The sequence below is a fragment of the Pseudoliparis swirei genome, chromosome 11 (genome assembly GCF_029220125.1).
Source record: "Pseudoliparis swirei isolate HS2019 ecotype Mariana Trench chromosome 11, NWPU_hadal_v1, whole genome shotgun sequence".
Lineage (NCBI taxonomy): Eukaryota > Metazoa > Chordata > Actinopteri > Perciformes > Liparidae > Pseudoliparis > Pseudoliparis swirei.
In genome coordinates, this window is record NC_079398.1 from 3,012,114 (window position 1) to 3,032,153 (window position 20,040).

The 20,040-nt window shown below is 45.3% G+C and overlaps 1 protein-coding gene across 8 annotated transcripts in view; it reads left to right on the forward strand.

The window, feature by feature from the left end:
- The window catches only part of tmem260 (transmembrane protein 260), a 48,624-nt gene that overhangs the window by 2,495 nt on the left and 26,089 nt on the right, over window positions 1-20,040 (forward strand). For all 8 annotated transcript variants that reach the window (XR_008833112.1, XM_056425581.1, XM_056425578.1 and 5 more), the window contains 8 exons: window positions 3,885-3,916; window positions 5,765-5,916; window positions 15,076-15,253; window positions 15,349-15,462; window positions 16,059-16,238; window positions 16,394-16,434; window positions 18,655-18,741; window positions 19,699-19,807. Coding sequence is in view for 7 of the 8 variants with exons in the window: in XM_056425578.1 (XP_056281553.1) it covers window positions 3,885-3,916; window positions 5,765-5,916; window positions 15,076-15,253; window positions 15,349-15,462; window positions 16,059-16,238; window positions 16,394-16,434; window positions 18,655-18,741; window positions 19,699-19,807 (893 nt within the window). In the remaining variant the exon portion in view is untranslated. The remainder of the gene's footprint in view (window positions 1-3,884; window positions 3,917-5,764; window positions 5,917-15,075; window positions 15,254-15,348; window positions 15,463-16,058; window positions 16,239-16,393; window positions 16,435-18,654; window positions 18,742-19,698; window positions 19,808-20,040) is intronic.

The window sequence follows — 20,040 nt, forward strand, 5'->3', positions numbered from 1 at the left end:
GGATGAACATGTCTGGCAAAGAAAAATATAAGGGATTCTTTGTACCACGTGGATTTGACCAAACAACGCAATCGTATCCCCTCACCCTGAGATTATAATAAAGCCATGACGTGTATCCAACTTTACGTTGCTGGCCATGTGTGAAGGGTCTGTGGATCGCTTTTACTGTGATTGGTGTTTTTATTGGTGAGTGAAATGAAAATAGTATATATATATCTTTATAATTATAAAGATGAGTTTTAAAAGGTTCCTACAATGTAGATAATGCCTTTAGAAGGAATTAGGTGTTACTTTTGAAAGAGGGTTTCTTTGAAGGTGCATGGTGGTTTAGTGGCTCGCACTGTCGCCTCACAGCAAGAGGGCCGTGGGTTCAATTCCCGGTCTCGGCGGTCCTTTATGGAGGACTCAAAAGGACTTAAGTATAAATAAATACAGGAATTAATAAATATTATTTATACATTTATTTATTCCTGTATTCACTTATTTATTTATACATTTAATTAAGCATTTATTCATTTATTCCTATATTTATTTATACTTAAGTCATTTTGAGTCCTCCATAGTCCTTCTGTGTGGAGGCAGCATGAAGCTGTGAGCTTCCCCCCACAGTCAAAGACATGCAGGTTAAATATACACTTTTATTAATCCCCAAGGGGAAATTAGTTCTCTGCATTTAACCCATCCTTAGTTATGAAGGAGCAGTGGGCTGCAGTGATGTCTCTAAGTGGCCCGTAGGTGTGAATGTGAGCATGAATGATGGACTGGTGGTGACCTGTCCAGGTGACCTGTCCAGGCCTCATCGATTTAGATTTTTGTGGAAATAAAGATACGGAATTTAAATCTCTTTTCAGCTTGAAAGGAACTTTACCTTTTTTCTTTTTGTTGTATATTGTACCTGCCTTCACCCAATGTCAGCTGGGATCGGCTCCAGCGCCCCACGACTCTAGTGAGGATAAGCGATTTCGATAATCAATGGCTTCTTTGAAATATTTTTTTTAAAATCATGCTCTGTTGTCAGGATCCAACATTTATTTAGGTCCAGTGGAGTTTATAATATTATCATTATCATTATCACGAAATTAGCTCTGAACATTTGACCAACAACTAATTTTAGTCTCCCGCACTGAATCCAAACGTGTTTTTCATAGTTATTAGTAAATTATTGACTGCATCAAAATGTTGTCTCTTTTACATATTTGCCACAAGGAAAAAGCAATAGTAGAGCATTGTTTCTGATACTGAATGCAAGGCCATGGCAGGTAGACACCATTTGTAATGACAACGTATTGTTGACAGCCCTTGACTTATAAACAATTTGTGTCTGTTTATTTGTGTGTTGGAACATATTTGCTTACTTCTGTAACCAGCGTCAGTACACGGTCCCACGTGTGTTTCACTCAGTGCCTTCCCATGTTGTAGGGCAGCACATTCGACAACATGCTTGTAATGCAGTTTATGAAGGACCGCCTTGCACAATTACAAACAGTGTTGAGAAGCGATAGCAAGGTGACACACTTCTAAATGTGGACTTGGGAGCATGAAGGCTGCGCTTGTTAGGTTTGCGCCGCTCTGGCAGGCGAGCCGCTGTGGAGGGGAATGCTCATTCTGCAGAATGAAAGCGTGTGAAAAGCTTGGCCAGATACGAGCGAGGAAAGATGAGGAGAGAGCGGGCGATCGGGGCGCCGAGTGGCCCTGCTGGTTGTGCTGCTGCCGAGCGACCGGGGCCTTTGAAAAAAAAAAAAAAGTCCAGCCCCTTCGCCACAGTGTTTAGGGACCGTGCAGGATGCCCGCTCTGATAGTGCCAGCTGAACACCCGCCTGAATTCTCCAGGTCTCCGTCTCTGTGTCCTAATCTCTTTAGGTGTGATGTGCCCCGGAGAGGCTCGAGCACAGTCGGGTACGCCGTTGTCTAGGAATGTGGAGTGTGGAAATGAGGTGGATTATGGGAAGAGTGGTGTGGGTGCCCATGCTCCACGATCACAAAGACTCTTGGCACCCATGCTGCTACTCAACCGAGTCAATATTTTCCCTGTTTAGTATCGGGGCTGCAGAACTGCATCTCCGTGGCACTCAGATGGGTGTTTTGGCTCAGTATTAGTTTGAGTTTTTCCTGTGTTGGAGGGTGTAAAAAGTGTGCCACTGCTGAGGGAAAATAAGTGAAATGAGAAACTGATGAGGATGTGAAACGAGGATGTGAAACGATGGCAGGTGCTGCCGGCTCATGCCAGGTGAAACGGGAGCTGAGAAAACGTTTAAGCTGTGCAGGAGTTCTGACTTCATGGTCCATTAGAGCGATACGAGCGAGGGCTCCTCACGCGGCAGACATTTAGACATAATAATTCACTATCGGCAAGTTGCAAAATATGTGATGCAGCCAATGCCATCTGAAACCCAGCCGCTCTGTTCTGTAGCGGCTGGCGCTGCATCGGGGCGCATGTCCTCGCTCTGCAAATGTTTATTTTTGAACATGTGAAAACACTTTAATGCGTTGATTGAGAATAACCACCTCTCCTCCGTTGCTGTTTTTAATATTTGGTTCAAAATTGAAAATACTTTTAGCTTTTTAATGTAGGTTTAGGCTTATATGCTGTTAATAGATTGAGGATCCCGACAGAGTCGATGTAGGAAACTAGAACGGGCACTCGGTAGAGCGCATACCTTCGCATATCACAAGATTGGGCATTGAATTATGAACATGTTGGCATTAGTTGCATGCCAATTGGATACAAATTGACCGTGCTATGGTAAAAAGAAGATTTTGACCTTTTCATGACCTTGACCTTTGACCCGATTGATCCCAAAATCTAATCAAATGGTCCCCGGATAATAACCAATCATCCCACCAAATTACATGTGATTCAAGAATATTTTGACCTTTTCATGACCTTGCCTTTGACCCGATCGATCCCAAAATCTAATCAAATGGTCCCCGGATAATAACCAATCATCCCACCAAATTTCATGCGATTTGGTTAAACACTTTTTTTGTTATGCGAAAAACACGCATACAAATAAATAAATAAATAAATAAATACACGGCGATCAAAACATAACCGTCCGCATTTTCAATGCGAAGGTAACAAGGCCACTACTTAATTGGCTGTATTGGAATGAGGTACTCATCTCGTACCAGTAGAGGGAGCTGTCTGGAACACAAACATTTATCAATGTCATTTCATCTGAACCAAATTTCAATTTCCATGAGTGGGAGATGCAAACATTGGGTGAGAAATCAGTATAATTTGAAACGCTCTGGGTGTATTCTGGCACAAATGGGTTTGTGCCCAGATACATGAAAGCTTCCTCAAATAGCTTTTAGGGGTTTTCTTTTCACTTTGTGCCGCGCCTCACACAGAGCTTGTCAAAAAATTGTGCAACCGGCTCTTATTTTTTACAGCTCACCTCATTCTGTGACTGTCACCAACGTTGCCTTTCTGTTCGCGCCCGACGGACGAAACGAGACACTGAGGCGTCGGCAGTGTGGGAGCGAGAGAGAGGCAGCAGAAGAAAGAGGAAGGAGAAGGACCCTGATGCACGGGGAGGATGGGACTGGAAGCATTATTTTCAGATCAGCATCTGTGTGTCTTTGTGTGACAGAGCAAACCCATGGTTTGTGTGCGTGTGCGTGTCAGTGTGTGTGTGTTTATATCTGTGTGCATGTGCTGGAGACAGGGAGGGAGGCGTCAGGGGAGAAGCGAGAGATGAAGAGAATGAACGCGCCTCTTAGGAAATGTCACACTGGGAAGATTTGTAGGTTTTGATCCTGGCAAATTAATGCAAAACCCCAGTGCAAGTATTTGATTCGGGAAAACTTTGGGAGCAAGCTTGTCTCTTAATAATAATTATCGGGTTTACATTAATTTCCTCCCCTATTCTCTTCCACAGGAGAGCTGATCACCACTGCATGTGAGCTGGGGGTAAGTATTAGCTGTATTGTTTAATCAATTCACTCATTAACTCTTTTACGCATTAAGGAAGTTTAATTAAGCATGGACAGAAAGCAGATTAATTTACTCTCAGTCCACAGGTTTTCCCCTTCTTTTCCATATACTTATTTTCCTAAGTTGCAAGTAGAGAATGCGATAATTTGCAACCCGTTTTTCCAAATCCAATTAAAGTCAATGGTAAGGCGATGGCTTTTGTAGGCTTTGCCTTATGTACGGTATCAGGCTTATTATAGCCACCCCTCTTTTTTGTGCGTGTGTGTGTGTGTAAGCCGCGAAGAATGAACTAAATCGGGTTAACAGTTATAATAAGTTTTATTATTTAATAAAGTTTATTACCCCGCCGTGATCCTTTTAGGGAGGCTGTGTCGGTGTCACGATGCCAGTAATCCTGCCGTTAGTGCTGCAGTCCGTGTGGCCTGCCCGTCTGCCTTTCAGGCCTCACTCGGGGCCTTGCAGTTCGTCCCTAGGCCCCAGGCTGCCCCCCCCCCCCCCCCCCCCCACACACACACACACTCTGATCCCGAGAGCTCCAGAGTTCTTCTTCCCCATGCACGTCCTTTAGCTGCACGTCCGTCCGTTCCTGTCGGCCACACAGTCGCTCCTCCACACGCTCTTCACTGATGTCGCCGACCCGCCTGACACTAACACTTAACTTTCCTCCTTTTACTTCTGACCTACATCCTCTATTCACCCCCCCCCCAGTTGTTTCTATGCTCGAATGCAACTCGGGAGCCGGAGCCGTTGCCTCTCACCTTTCATCTTATTGCCCTTCTCCCTGCCTGCATGGCTCATGTTATCAGAGCCAGGGAATGAGTCTGTGTTGGAGGACTGAGCCCTTATCTGGGTGGAGGAGACTTAGCGGCTAATTGCTGCGATTGCCCGAGATCCCCCCGGGCGAGAATGACTGCGGCTCGGAGGTGGTTTGTGGGCGGGGGGCGGGGGGCTGGCGAGCACCACGGGCTCTAGGGAGCTGCACTGTCCTTGGGAAGAGGCCGGAGAGAACAAGAAGGGAGAAGATGTAGAAAGAGAGGGAGCGAGGGGATCGGGTGCCGGGCCTGAAGGGGCGTGTCTTGCTTTATTCGTAACCGCAGCTCCACACCACACACACCACACACAGCACACACACCACACACACACACCACTCCTCTAGCATCTACCGAGGGCAAAAGAGCAACTCGATGTCCCGCTCAGTGAATCAGGACCAGTGAAGTAAACGCATCCTTACCACTTCACTCCTGTTTCACGGTCGCCTCCTCTGTTATCGTTCTGGCTTTTTCCATCCTTGCTTTTTCTCCACTTCTTTTCATTCTTCATATTATCTTTTCAGAATATCTTCACTTTTCCCATCTGAGCTCGCCATTCACAAAGCACATCTTACTTTGCTGTTCTCTTGAAGCTGTGACGGTATCTCTCATTGCGTCGTGGGATTTGTTGTTGTTGTTGTTGTTGTGTATTTTATTCAGTCAATCAAATACAATACAATATTATTCTATATAATATACAAAAGAGAAAGACTGAAAAGGTATAGGTAGAAGCAAAAAATGCTTATAATTTCCTATCCTAAATTAAAATTATATAAATCAGAAAATGAATATAAAATAAAGAAAAATAACAAAGAAAATAAAATAAAATAAAAGACAATATATATATATATATATATATATAGTCTTTTATTTTATCTTTTATTTTATATATATATATATACACATGCGTACACACATACACTGATACATACAGACATACTTCCATGTACATCTTCCGTATAAATACGTTTTTAATCACATTTATAACTCTCAATCTCTTCCGTTGTGTTTATAGGTGGCCCATCCTCCAGGATATCCTGTCTTCACCCTACTTGCTCGCCTGGCTATGTGTCTACTGCCCTCACTCTCTCCAGCCCACAGTGTCAGCCTGATGAGCAGCCTGCTGGGGGCTGCAGCTTGTGGTACCCTCTGCATCACAGTCTGCAGGTAGGCACAGAGAATATACATTTCCACTGTCATTCTCCACCATTCCACCAAGTTTGTGTTACTCCGCTGCTTTTTTAAGCAACGTGCTTCAGATAAAATAATGCCCGGCCGTGGCATTTTAAGTGGTCTTGACTCTCTCTTTTTCCTAATTGGTATCTACACAAGCTGTAATATCACACGCTTGAGTGTGCGCGTCTTAAATGTAGATCTCGGGAAAGCACAGAGAAGCTTTCCCCCTTCACCAGAGGAAGCGTATAGTGACACACGCTGCACATGCCTGTCTGTCGAGCAGAAGTCAAACATCCGAGGGAAGCTACAATAAAAGGAAGACATTTTTTGGAGTGGAGGGGGTCTTCAAACATTCCCTCACTGACGTTTTGCATCTCGATGCTGTCTGGAACAGAGAGTGGTGTCTTTGGGTCCTGACTGCGTCGTCCCTGATCCTCTGTTCAGTATTCAGGAGCAGAGCTCGGCCACACTCCTCTCTCCCACCACCCTGCCCCGCCTGTTTACCCATCAGCCACCCATTGTGAGCGTGCGTGTGTGTGTATGTATATCACAATTATCGTGCCCTCCAACCCCCGGCATCCCTGTTCTGCCGCTCCCCCCCAGCCCCCCCGTCGCCCAGCGTGCTCCCAATCCTGACATGGCACGATTTCTTATCTCCCCCCCGCTCGCCTCCCGGGTCTGAGGGGAACGGGATCACTGACTCTGCTCCTCCCTCTCTCCTCTCTTCAACCATCTCTCCCCTTGCTCAGTCATGAGCACAGTTTACGGTCTCTGCATTGCCATCTATCTACCACCCTGCAGCTTCGCCTGCTGCTGACCCTGTCATGTAAGGAGTATTTTACCCCTTCCCTCTTTGTGTGTATGTTTACCTCCCATGGTTGGCTGGACTACCTTACATCACTTTTTTTGCTGATCTTCGTAATTTCCCACATCGTATTGTTGGTGGCAGCTTAGTGTCAACATTATTTCCTTTTTGTCACCGTTTATGCATACTGGGGCATTTCCAAGCATGACATATACTTGTAATTTACTCTTCCAGAATAGGAATTGTTGAATATGATGTAATTCCGTCCTGCTGTCCGTGAGGACCCAGTTATGGTGGGGAACACGCAGGTGGACATGGAGGTGTGTGTTCACAGGTGCTCAGCAGTGGGCCTATTTCCTGTGTGCTTGGCCAGGGTTTGCCTGGTGGCAGGTGGTCCGGAGTAGGTCAGGGTGAAGGGTCCGCCCTGCTGCAGGAGTGCAGGGGCTTGGAAGGCAGTGCTCCCCATAAGCCCAGACTGCTTCAGACTTTTCATCTCTGAGAAGCAGGAAGACGAGGGCTTCTCAGAGGGGAATCAAAACTCGCCAGCTTCAACCGTTCGTCCAAGGATAGGGCAAGAAAATAATAAAGAGAAAGGGAAGGAACACTGAGCTTCTTTTGGGCTTTTTGGTGAATTCCCAGTCGATCGTAGGTGTAAGAGCCAAATGTATGATTTTATTTGTTATAATAATTTAGATTAAAAAGATTAAAAAAGGTAACTGAAGATAAATCTTTTTCATTATGATTTGAAAGAATGTTTAGGTTAACATATATCATTTAGTATTGTATTTAAAAGCTGAATAACTTGTCAGAATATAAGCTTCCAATCAGATGACATTACGTCAGTATAACACCTGCGTGTTGGACAGTCACTCCAGATTTGAGCTCAGAGATGTTGGAAGCGACATGTGAACATGTAACTCTACGTTTTCTAGTAAACATTTTTTATGGAAGAACTACTTGTCTCACTCGCGAGTAAATTAATAGTTTCTAAGACTGAACTCAAAATTGTGGAACAGAATACCCAGAACTCTTCGGAGTGCCACTCCAGTAGGATTGGACTCTGTTCTTCGCCAGACTTTTCCATATAGTTATTCGGAGGCCAGAACATATTCATGCAGTCTGGGTGATATTTGGCTCACAGAGTGCATGTTAACTGCAGTCCTGTTTGTAATCTCTTTGGATTTAGATCCAATTTTGGATTACGGTCAAGTAAAAAGTCGTTATGAGGACCTTTAACCCCGCCCACTACTCAAAAAAGGGGATGATGGGTAGTGAGGACTTTAGCCAGAGAACACAGTCACACCATGTAAGCTCTTAAGTATGAACGTATAATCTAAGCTTTCAATTTGAAAAATAAGCATAAAAGCTTTTAGTCATTATCTGCTCAGGGCCTAGTTTAGGATGAGCATGTGGCCGTGGATCAGCTGGCAGACTCTGCCCGGTGAGGGGTTACCGGAGAGGGCAAAAGATGAAGAGGGTGAACGAGTGGGGTTTCCGGATGGTCGAGACCTCCCTCTCGGTTCTGGCACAGAGGGCATTGGGTGCTTCGGCCATACCAAGACGACTGGCATGGATTCCATGCCACATCCCTGCGGGGATCCTCTGGCCGGCCTTTCCCTCAGATGAAATGCCAAAACTGACCAGTTGACACCCGCTCGTACCTCCACCCTCCTCGCAGTGACGCCAGTTTGCCGTGTCTTTTCCCGACATCATTAAGTTCTGATGTGTATTTAGTTGTTTTTGCCCCTATGAGGCGCGTATAAACTTTTTCTCTGCTTCTTATTTTTAGGTGTGCCTCAGCTGAGAAGTAGACTTTTCCCCCCGCAAACAAATCATTGCTTTGTGTGATTATTTTTAGATGGCAAAATGTATTGAATTTAATACGGGTATACTTGAAGGCAGTTCTCTCAAATAGTAAAGTGTAAGACCTTGAAATTCATCTGGAGTATGCCCAACATGGCAAGCCTTTGATGTATCAATTTCAATGTGTCCGCCAGATTGCCGTGTTTAATGTGGGGGAATGTAAGTTGATAGGCTTGGAAGCCTCTCTCTCTCTTGCATAAGTTTAAATGTAGCACTTAGCCTCCCTTTGATTTGTCCATTCCGGTTCCCTTGGCTTGATCATTTGGTTTGATGGCCAAATTGCATGTCTTGTTATGTTTTCACACCATGGCCTGACAAGCCTTTGAGGGTGGTGGATGTAATGATAATTACTATCGATTGCACTCGGGAGGCTCACAGAAAGAAAAATTTTTGCCTGTGAAATGCTGAAGGCCTCAGCCATGAGTCTCTCGAGGAATGCACCCTCCACAGCGGGATAATCCCGACAGCTCGGCATTTTGCGCTCTCTCGTTTGGCAGTTTATCTGCAAAAGCCGCTCTGGATCTCCGCTACCTGAGAAGAACCTCTCTCCATTCCCGAGCTTATCCTGAGAAACCAGGAGCAGACACGTTAGCCTGCCGACATCGGAGCGGAAAAACAACCTCGCAACGCTCAGTCATCAGCACTTTTTGTTTGGTCACATGATTACATAACGCAGGGTTCGTGGGAAAACCGAGAAAAGTCATGGCATTTTAAAATGCTCATTTCCAGGCCTGGAAAAGTCATGGAAAAAACTTAAATCATAAAAGTTTTGGAAAAGTCATGGAAATTTGTTATAATCACATGTTCATTTACGCCGAGTTTGAAATAATGAATATGTTTTTTAAAGAAAGACGCTCAAAATATAAGCCGGCGTACGCTCTCAATACGCAACATGTTCTACATTTTTCATGTTTATACCGAGATTTCAGTTTGGTCATGGAAATTTGGTTTAACCCTCCTGTTACCTTCAAATGTACTAACATCTTTTACCCTTTTTGACCACAGCAATTAAAACCTCCAGAAAATGATTAGAATTAATATTGTTTCCCAAGTTTAAGTGTGAGGTACTTTTTGTGTGTTTGTTGACTACCTAAATATCCCTTTAAATAAATAAAAAAGTTGATATTTCTTATATGTTTTACACAGTGAAAAACAGCCTGGGGTCAAATTGACCCTCAAAGAACACCGATGCGTACAAGTTGTGTACGGGACGTTGAAAACATATCATCATGTGAATTTGATGTTTTCCCAGTTGTCCCCAATACATTAGGAAAAGTCCTGAAATGTGAAGCAAAAAAATAAATTTTTAATCATTTATTTAGAGACGTCAAACATTAAATGGGGTCAAATTGACCCCAAAGGTAACAGGAGGGTTAAAGTCCTGGAAATCCATTGGTCAAAAGGTGTAAGAACCCTGGTAACGGGACTGTTGAAGGGCGTTCTCCCTTTTCCCTGGCGGCTCTCGAAACAAAATGCACACCTGCGAGCGGCTCCCCCACCAAGAGCTGGCCCAGGTGGCACAGCTGATCCTCGGTGGAGCGGAGGGTGGGCGCGGCGCCATCCCCCGCCTTGTGCTGCGTCCTCCGCTCCTTATAAGGGCCTTCGCCATATGGTCCTGGCGGCGCCTTCCCCTTCTCGCTCAGGTGGGTTGTTTTTCCACTGGGGTGGGGTTGCGTGTAACTCGTTGGGGTCGTGTCAGGAGCAACGTGTGCGGGGAGCGTTGCGTTGCAGCCATTTGCCGAGTTTCGTTTTGTTTTTGGTCGGGTCGTGTTCTCACCTCTCCCTGCAGGTGGCAATGCTGCCCCTCCCGCTCACACCTGCTCCGGTCAGTTAAAATCATCCTCCCAAGTGGCAGTCGAGAATACACCCGCTCCTATTTTCTGCAGAACAAAATTGTACTTTTGTCTATTTGAAAGTCCCAAATCTGTGGACCTTTTGCTCCATTTCTGCTGTATCTCATCCGTCATATTGTAGTCCAACAGACCTCTTTTACTCCCCCCATCCCCAGCATGACCAATGGTTCCCCCAGGACTCATCCTCTAATACAGTTAAACAGATGTCTAATGAAGATGTTATTTCCTCATTACTGGTTATGGGATGGGGACAGAGAGGAGGAGGGAGGAGGAGGGCTAGATAGACAGCAGAATACAGTACCAGTTTAATATTCCTTTCGCCCGTGGGCTCGAGATTGCGTCTGCCTCGGACGTCAATATTACATTCCTCACCCACCATAGGCAGTCTTAATAAAGCAGCGGGCACGGAGACGGATCAGACTCGGCAATTACAATTCACCCAGAATTAGTTAATGGAATCTATACAGCAACATTTACGTATCACTGGTGTGTGCCTAATGACTCTGTTGGAAAAAGAACGGCAACAAAAATGGCATTCAGGGAATTGCATAAACACGGGATTTTTGCAAATTGTTTTTTCCCCTCTTCCTGTAATTTTTGTGTGTTGGGTGGAGATTAAGATGGCATTCTGGAAGGAATTGTCATGTCAGTGGCTGCATTGTTTGAGCAGAATTGTGGTGATTAATTTGACACGCACTCGGAGCTCTCCCCTGGAGGAGGGGTGTCTGAGCGGGAGCGCCGGGACCCGTGTCCCCCCCCCCCCCCCCCCGTTGGATGAGACAGCCTCTCCTTTGCTCGCTGGAGGAGGCCGGCAGACTTTGGCATCACAGATTCAAATATACAGTTACAAACAATAATTATGGCGGGGCAATGACTAAATAATGATGTCATATGTAATATATTAATCTCAATAATAATAACGTATTATGTTGCTGACGGTTCTTCTGGAAGATACTGTCACACTAAACTAGAAATATTCATTATGTGTAACAAGTTAAAAATCGAATGTAATGATGCAAAATAAATCTGTAAAACAACTTGGTGATATGGCTGAAGCTAATATCGTTATGTTGGTAAAACAGGATTTTGTATATAAATAGGTATGATGCTAAATTACATATTAGTCAGTGCAATTAAATATGTTACACACTTATGCTCATATGTAATTATTACTTTCGCATTGAAAATGCGGAAGGTTATGTTTTGATCGCCGTGTATTTATTTATGTGCGTGTGTGTTTGCGTGTTATTCGCATAACTCAAAAAGTATTAAACCGAATCGCATGAAATTTGGTGGGATGATTGGTTATTATCCGGGGACCATTTGATTGGATTTTGGGATTGATCGGGTCAAAGGTCAAGGTCAAGGTCATGAAAAGGTCAAAATCTTCTTTGAATCGCATGAAATTTGGTGGGATGATTGGTTATTATCCGGGGACCATTTGATTAGATTTTGGGATCGATTCTAGTTATTAAAATATAATTGTGTTAGTCTTTCATTTCAATTAGCTGTACATCATGAACGTAGAGGGGGGCTCCGGTGATTTAGTCTGGCACTTATGTAAAGTTAGAAGAGAAAGATTTAAATACAGAATTGTCAACATTTAAAGCAGCAGAGGCCGAGTTGTCGTGGCAGGTTTAAGTCAGGCCACCCCAACAGACCTCATGCGTCTCCTCCAGTTAAAAAGCAACATAATCACTTTGACTGACTTTAAAACACGTTGTGGTGTTTTCTTTGTTTTTGTGACGCGTGTGCATAACGTATTATTTCAAAGCTTCAATGTGTCTATCAACTGCTGCTTGGCTTTGAAATGTCAAAGCAGTGCACCAGACACTCACTGTCACATAATAGCTGCTAAGTACCCCGCTTGGTGTCCTTGCCAGAGGAGAGCTCTGGGGTGTCGGCGAGGGCCAGCTGGAAACCTCCGCCTCCGCCCGAGCCGGCCGCCTCCTCTCTCGGGCTCTCTTCAGGAATGTGTGATAATTTTCCAGCGCTGCCTCCCCAAACCACCGAGAACAGTGCAGCGCCGATCCGCGATGGCACCGCCGTGGTATTGTCTGTTCCCCAGGGTGGTGTGACGGTGCCTCCATTGGCCCGCTCCATTGTGGAGCCTCAATAGTGCACAGTGCCGGTGTCGGCTTTTTGTGTGCCGTTATTTAGCACAGGTGCCTGGCGCTGGCCCGCACTGTAGAACCGAGGGGTAACGGAGGCAGCTCCCATTTTGACACTTCAAAGTGATTATTCTGAGCTATTGTTGTGTCCTTGAAGGGGGCATTGCTTACCACAGCCCGTCGTATCGTTGTCATTCATTCGTTTTCTATTTACCTTTTTGATCTTTCCGTTTGAACCTGTTTTCCGAATAGTTTTGCATAAAATATTTTCAATTTCACCGTTTTCATTCCTTCTGGATGATTTTTTGAAGCACGCATTTGTTCTTTACTAACAACTTCTGTTGTTGCCAGGTTTGTGCGTCATCCCCGGCGTTCTGCGGAATGGCCTCGTTGTCGGCCTCGTTATTCTTCCGCCACGTGTCAACCGGGCCATTGTCACTGAGCCGCAACATTTCAGCACAGCGGCATCGTGCTGAGTTGCGATAACGAGGAACACGGCACACCGGTGTCAGAACGTGTCCCGCTTTATCTGTGCCGCCCTGGGAGCGGTGTGAGAATGAGCCGCGGCGAGGCGGACTGGGACCCAGGTGGTCCCGCGCAGACAGACAGGTCATTCACAGCCCGCACTGTGCACACATCACTGGGCTCTCACACACTGACAAGCTCCAACAGAGGGATTTGTCAGGCACTCGGGGAGCACAAAGAAGTCGAAGAACAGAAATGCGTGTGTGTTCATGTTCGCGCGTGTCTCTGAAGATGCAGACGAGTCTCCAGAGGCGGGGACGCACTCGGTGTAATAACCTCGTCCGTGGGTCGACTGTCGGTGCACCCATTGCTGCCCCCCAAAATCAGCCCCCCTGCTGTGGGTATGAGCTCTGGGTTGCTTGTCACGCAGGGAGGTACCATTCTGAGTGCGGGGGGGGGGGGGGGGGGGGTCTCTGCACCTCAACAAAAGTCCCCATCTGCCCCCCATCCCTCTTCATCCTTCCTTCACGTTACAACTAATTCCTGGAGCGGTGCAGCGAGAAAGACGCCGCTATCTCTTATTAAGACCCACTCCGAGGCGGCCAATCAACACAGTCCACCCCCTCTTTAAGTGCACACACACACACACACGTTCATTCACCAAGCCCGCCTTACAGTGAGCACAGAGGAAAAATAGTGAAGGGAAGCAGAGAGAAAACCCAAGGAAAAAGGGGAAGTAGTCGGCAAGCAAGAGTTTTTTTTTTCTCGCCCGCTCTCGCTCTCTCTCTTCTTCTTTCCCCTGAATTTACCGCGCTTTCCTCAGAAAGCGCCATTGTTCCCCTCGCCTAAGTCTCATCAGGCCTTTTGTGGCCGACTATCACAGCGGCAGGCAGAGAGCTGGAAATGTATAAATGGTATCGTGCCTTGTGATTAATGGCGGCGCTTATGAGTCAGGTCTGATAACGGGCCTGCTCTCTACTCAATTTCAGATACCGTTAATGGAATCTGTCTCCTGCGATTGTAATGTGAGAGCGCCTAATTTGCTATGGAGCTTGAAGCTGTCACCGGCAAGGGATTGTGGGGTCATAAGGGACCTGGCAGCCGTTTGGCCTGCAGCTTGTATCTGCGGCGCTGAATAGAGCAGCTCTCTGCCTGTCAGCGAGCTGATAGGCTGATGAGGACTCTAAGCCACTCCACACAATGGCGGAAAGGGCCATACTGCCTGACTTCCCTAATTGTCGAGCCTGCTCATATTTCAGAGCCAGCATGCTGGGGACTGGGCTGCCCCCCCCTCCTTTCTCTTTTCCCCCCCCTCTCTTCTTGAACTTTTTTCTTCCCTTTTCTATATTTCATCCTTTATCCCGCACACTGTCTCACCACCTTTTAACACACACTCCTCTGCACTATTTCTCTTTTCTTTCCCTTCTCCCCCATCATGTGCCGCCCCTCTCTCTCTCTCTCTCCCTCTGTCTCTCATTTTTAAGTAAGTGGTGGGTCTTAGCGTATGACAGATTATCCCAAGTTCGCTTCAATTACCGCAGAAGGAGATGGAGACGGTACAGGAGGAGGAGGAAGGGGAAACTTTTGTGCACACATTATATTTAAGAAGCTGAGGATAAAGTGCTATCTCTCCCACGGTGGTTTCTGTGCCCGTCTGCTCGGGATCAACCGGCTGCGAAGGAGGGAGTTCTCATGATGTGCGAATGGCCCAAATTCACTGGCTGTTTTTCAAGTTCCACATTTGGGTGAAGAGAAGATTATAACGGGTCTCCAAATGAGTCCGGGGGGAAGGGGTGGCTTTTATTACGGCAATAATACAAATGTTGACTTTGTTGTTTTGCTTTTTGTGTCAGAAAAGCGTTGAACTTTGATCAAATGAACTTAATAGAAAAAACACTTGATGTTCTGTAGCCTTTAAAGGTGACTGAGACCAAGGAAGGCTTGGATTGGTATATTTAAATATTGGTCTGATTACTCGGCTTGCTTGGAATCAGGTACATTGTGTGTATTTTTGAATACACACGATGTACCGGGCGTCTCCTCTCACTGTCAGGTTGGCGGGCCCCGGCCCCGGAGCGGTGCTGGCCGGAGGGCTCTTCGCCGTGTCCAGGCTGAGCTGGCAGTGGTCCATGGTGGCAGAGGTGTTCGCCCTCAACAACCTTTTCGTCGGTCTGCTCTTCTTCTCGACCGCCAGCTTCCACTGCGCTGAAAACGCCACCCAGAGGCAGAAAGTAAATCTTCCGCTCTACGTCGTCGTCCCGTCTTTCGGTTCCCCTCGGACCCTCGCTCCTCATGGACGCCGTTCTAAAACGCTCGACCTTTTCAGATTGCACACTGGGGAGCGCTGTGCTGTGGCTTGGGGCTCTGCAACCAGCACACGCTGCTGCTGTATGTGCTGGTCATCATTCCCTGGGTCCTTCGCCGTCTTCACTCTCTCAGGGTGAGTTCTGGGGTCTTTTTGATATTAGCTCTCTGAGAATAGAGAACACTTAAAATAGGTGTTTAACCCTCCTGTTACCTTTAGGGTCAATTTGACCCCATTCAATGTTTAATGTCGGTGTTCTTTGGGGTCAATTTGACCCCAGGCTGTTTTTCACCGTCAAACATATACAAAATATCAACTTTTTTATATATTTAAAGGGCTATTTAGGTAGTCAACAAACAAACATAAAGTACCTCACACTTAAACTTGGGAAACAATATTAATTCTAATAATTTTCTGGAGCTTTTAATTGCTGGGGTCAACTTGACCCCGAGGGTAAAATATGTCAGTAAATGTGAAGGTAACAGGAGGGTTAAGAAACCTAAAAACAGGCAAGAAAAAGGATGATCTCAAACATTCAGTAGCTTTCCCCCGTCTTGTCGCCATCCTATCGATAGTGGTGGCACTTACCATCCTCTATGAAGCTGTGTAAAAACAATAATCAAAATCTGAATGACTCTGGATGCTGCTTATTTGGATGTGGGTCGGTTTTACTTTCATTTTGGGAGAATACAAGAACATTGAGAACCGTTCTCTTCAAACGATATCAACAGGAGCTGACGTTGCGTGGCGTCGTGTCTCTCGGAGCGTGTTTCTTCGCTGGCTTCCTGCCGTACGTCTACCTGCCCATCTCCTCCTACCTCAACACAGCCCGCTGGAGCTGGGGGGACCAGACCACGCTGTCGGGCCTGCTCACTCACCTGCTGAGGGAGGAATACGGCACCTTCAGTCTGGTACGCGTGGCTCGCCCTGCTGTGATCAAACTAAAACGAACACACTGTAGATGTGTGTATGATGATGTGCCATTACTTCGGACATGTGCTCTTGTTATTTCAACACTTCAACTTGGATACCGATTGTTTTCGTTGTTTACTTTTTCTGTTTGCAGGCAAAGACGGAGAGCTCTGTAAACCTGACCTCCATGCTGAAGTGAGTCTGCTCGGCTCTTTTATTGTCGTTGTCCTTTTTTTCCTCAACTCTACACACATTTTATATGATATGATATTCCTTTATTTGTCCCACAGTGGGGAAATTTCAAAAATCACAGCAGCGGTGCACATCAGAGCATCAATGAAAAATAAATATAAAACACAAAACAAAATACTAAAAACTAAATACTAACACTAAATATACAGGGGGAAAACAAAGTAAAGTGCTGAGTAAAGTAATTTAACCCTCCTGTTACCTTTCGGGTCAATTTGACCCCATTCAATGTTTCACGTTGGTGTTCTTTGGGGTCAATTTGACCCCAGGCTGTTTTTCACTGTCAAACATACAGGACTGTCTCAGAAAATTAGAATATTGTGATGAAGTTCTTTATTTTCTGCAATGCAAAACAAAAAAAAGAATGTATGCATTCTGGTTTACAAATCAAAATCAATTTTGCATTTTTGACCTTTTTTTATTTTTTTAATTTTAATGATTAACACTTTAAAAAAACTCAAATATCCTATCTCTAAATATTAGAAATAAAAATATAAACTAAAAAGTAAAACAAAAAAAAAAAACAAATATTGATTAAAACTAATTAACTTTTAAAAGTTTTTGAGTTGAGACTTGACAAACACAAATATTTTATTTTTTTTTTTTTACTTGGTTTTTATTAATATTATTTTTTTAAGATTTTTTTTTTTTTTATTTTAAAAGCTGTATAATAATAAATAATAAAAATAATATAAAAATAATATTTATTTTGTAATTTATAATGATAAATATAAAATAATTTTTTTTTTTTTCATTTTTTACAAATAATAAAAATTCTGACTCCTATCTGTATAAGAAATATCAACTTTTTTATATATTTAAAGGGCTATTTAGGTAGTCAACAAACAAACATAAAGTACCTCACACTTAAACTTGGGAAACAATATGAATTCTAATAATTTTCTGGAGGTTTTAATTGCTGGGGTCAACTTGACCCCGAGGGTAAAATATGTTAGTAAATGTAAAGGTAACAGGAGGGTTAAAGTGCAGAGTTTTCCAGGATCTCCAGCGATCTACTGCAGTGCTACTGTCATGTGTGATGCAGTAAATACCCAACGCAACTATTTATCACATATTTTTAATGAAATTGAACTGGCTTACTCAGGAGCGACCTGATATATATATAATTAAAAACAACGTCCTTACATCATCACATCCTGTATGCAGTCGTATACATGGTTCCACGGATTGGAGGACCGCTCTCTGTGCTGCGCTCGGTCTTTTACCACCGACGCCCCGATCTGCCCTGAGAGCCCAGCATCGTTTTTTCAGCCCGTCTCTCTCTCCTCTCGGCCGCCCGGCAGCTTTTGTTCTTCCCGTTCCACTCTCTCCCATCAAGGCAGAACTGAACCTGCTTAGAGGGCCAAATCGCTGTGTTTCTGTTTCTCCAGCAGTTTGCAATGATCGCTCAGCTCTGGTGTTTAAGCGTGACGAGCTGTGATGACAGACACTGCAATAGAGCTGGAGAAATTGTATTTTTCCACTCCAGCAACCCCCCCCCCCCCCCCCATCTGCTCCACCCGATTCCCTCCCCTGCTCCTTGCTTCCACCACGACCGCAGTCATCCCACTCCTGGTATCTTTCCCCGGCTGACGGGATGTGGGTGCATGTGCGTCTTAAGACCCCCCACTACCAGCCCCCCCTCTGCCAGGCACCCACCCCATCCCATCGCCCCTGCTGCTTGACGGACAAGCACACCTTCAAGAGGCGAACATGACAGGCATGTCGTCGCACTGGAGACGTAAACCCACTGGAGAAGCTGACACGCAGACACGCACACACACACCCACCCACAAACACACGCTGGTGAGCACGTTCACACATAGTGTACATTGGGAGATACAGAGACTCTATAAGCTGTCAAATAGAGATGGGTATTAACGGAGAGGCAGGATCTCTCTGCTCTGAGCACGCGCTCTGTGACTGACAGGCAGTGTGAGGAGAGGATGGGGCAGTGGGGGGCGGGTGACACAATCATCCCTATCCGTCAATCCGATTGAATGAAGGAGCAAACAGTCCCAGGAGGATGTTTTGACTGGGGATGGAGGGCATTTGATAATTAGTGTCCTTGAGTAGAGTAGCAGCGAGGGTAATTGAGCTTGTCTTTGGTGTCCATCATACTGTATACTGTAAGTCATGTGTGTGTGTGTGTGTGTGTGTGTGCAGGGCCCAGTTGAACCACTGCGTGGAAGACCTTTCATTTCCTGCTGTGGTGCTGGCAGGAATAGGCCTCCTCCTCTCCTCATGGGACAGGTAGGATGAGTGAGACGCCAGCACACAGAAACACACACTCTGTCAGACACTTCCCAGCAGCCACTTCAACCCAAATCTTAATCCCCCTGCAGTCAAAGACGGGGAACAAAACCACTGACAAAATGCTGATCTTCGAAAAAGAGAATACAAAAAGCCACCGAGGCACCGAACTGTCAAGATGTCGCAACGCCCGCATTCAAACCGAGAGAGGTTGATGTGTATTCGGGATCTTCAAAAACACGTGTGTGTGTACAAGTGAATCGCTGCTTGTGTTTATCCGTATGTGGCAGTGTGATCCGGTGATTCATTACAGCAGTGCCTTTTTCTGGGGTCTGTGGGGCTGATAAAGCCGAGCGTAGCCCCAGGCTCTCTAGAGCGCTGGCCGCCCCCCCACCCGCCTCCCCCCACTTTGATAAACTTGGCTGCACACACGCGCAGATGAAAAGGAGCAAGGTCATTTCAAAGGATGCCAAAAGGAAAGCCATGCAATTTCTAATTCACCTAATGTTGAACTCTGGAGTGGATTTCTCGGGTGAAAGATCTATAACCCATCAGATCAATTTCCTCTGGCTTGTCTCTTTTGGTTCGGATGATGATTTGTTATTGCCACAAGGATAAGGTGTTTTCTTTTTAGTGCATGAGTACATTTTACAGCTGCACTGTAATGAGGTTGTGATTCAGCGTTTGGCACCAGCTCATTATGACTCAGTCTGCATTAAAAAAATCAATCAGGCACCTCTTGGCTTGAGCATACATTTGCTCTCAGGCTTGTGATTTCCATCCCTCCTTTAATGTTTTTATGGACTTATCCAAAACAAGTATATGTGTTTACAGAGGATATAGGCAATAGAATATGTTCATCTATATACGTGTAAATGGAAGTTTAAGAGTATCCAGAAGTGAGAATGAAAATGAGAACAATGATTAGTCCACTGAACAACGCTTTTCTTATCCCAGGACGTGTGGCTCGGTGTCCTGGCTGTTTGCTGCCATGCTGTCGGTCTACTCGCTGTTCTTTGCCTGGAGGGCCAACCTGGACATCAGCAGACCCTTACTGCTGGGAGTGGTGAGCGATGAGACCTCGACTCAGTTTGACGTCCTCTCTCGAAGCCAAGGCGTTTCTATTGTTTCCAAGTGCTCTATAATGTGTGCTTATCGATGGAATTATAAATACGATGACATGTTCAATATATGAGAGAGCTGTCTTTATTCACTAGGCAGTACACACATCTAGAAATAAAAGCACTGCAACAAGTATATTTTAATACTGATCCTGGAGCTAGTAAATCGAAGGACTGG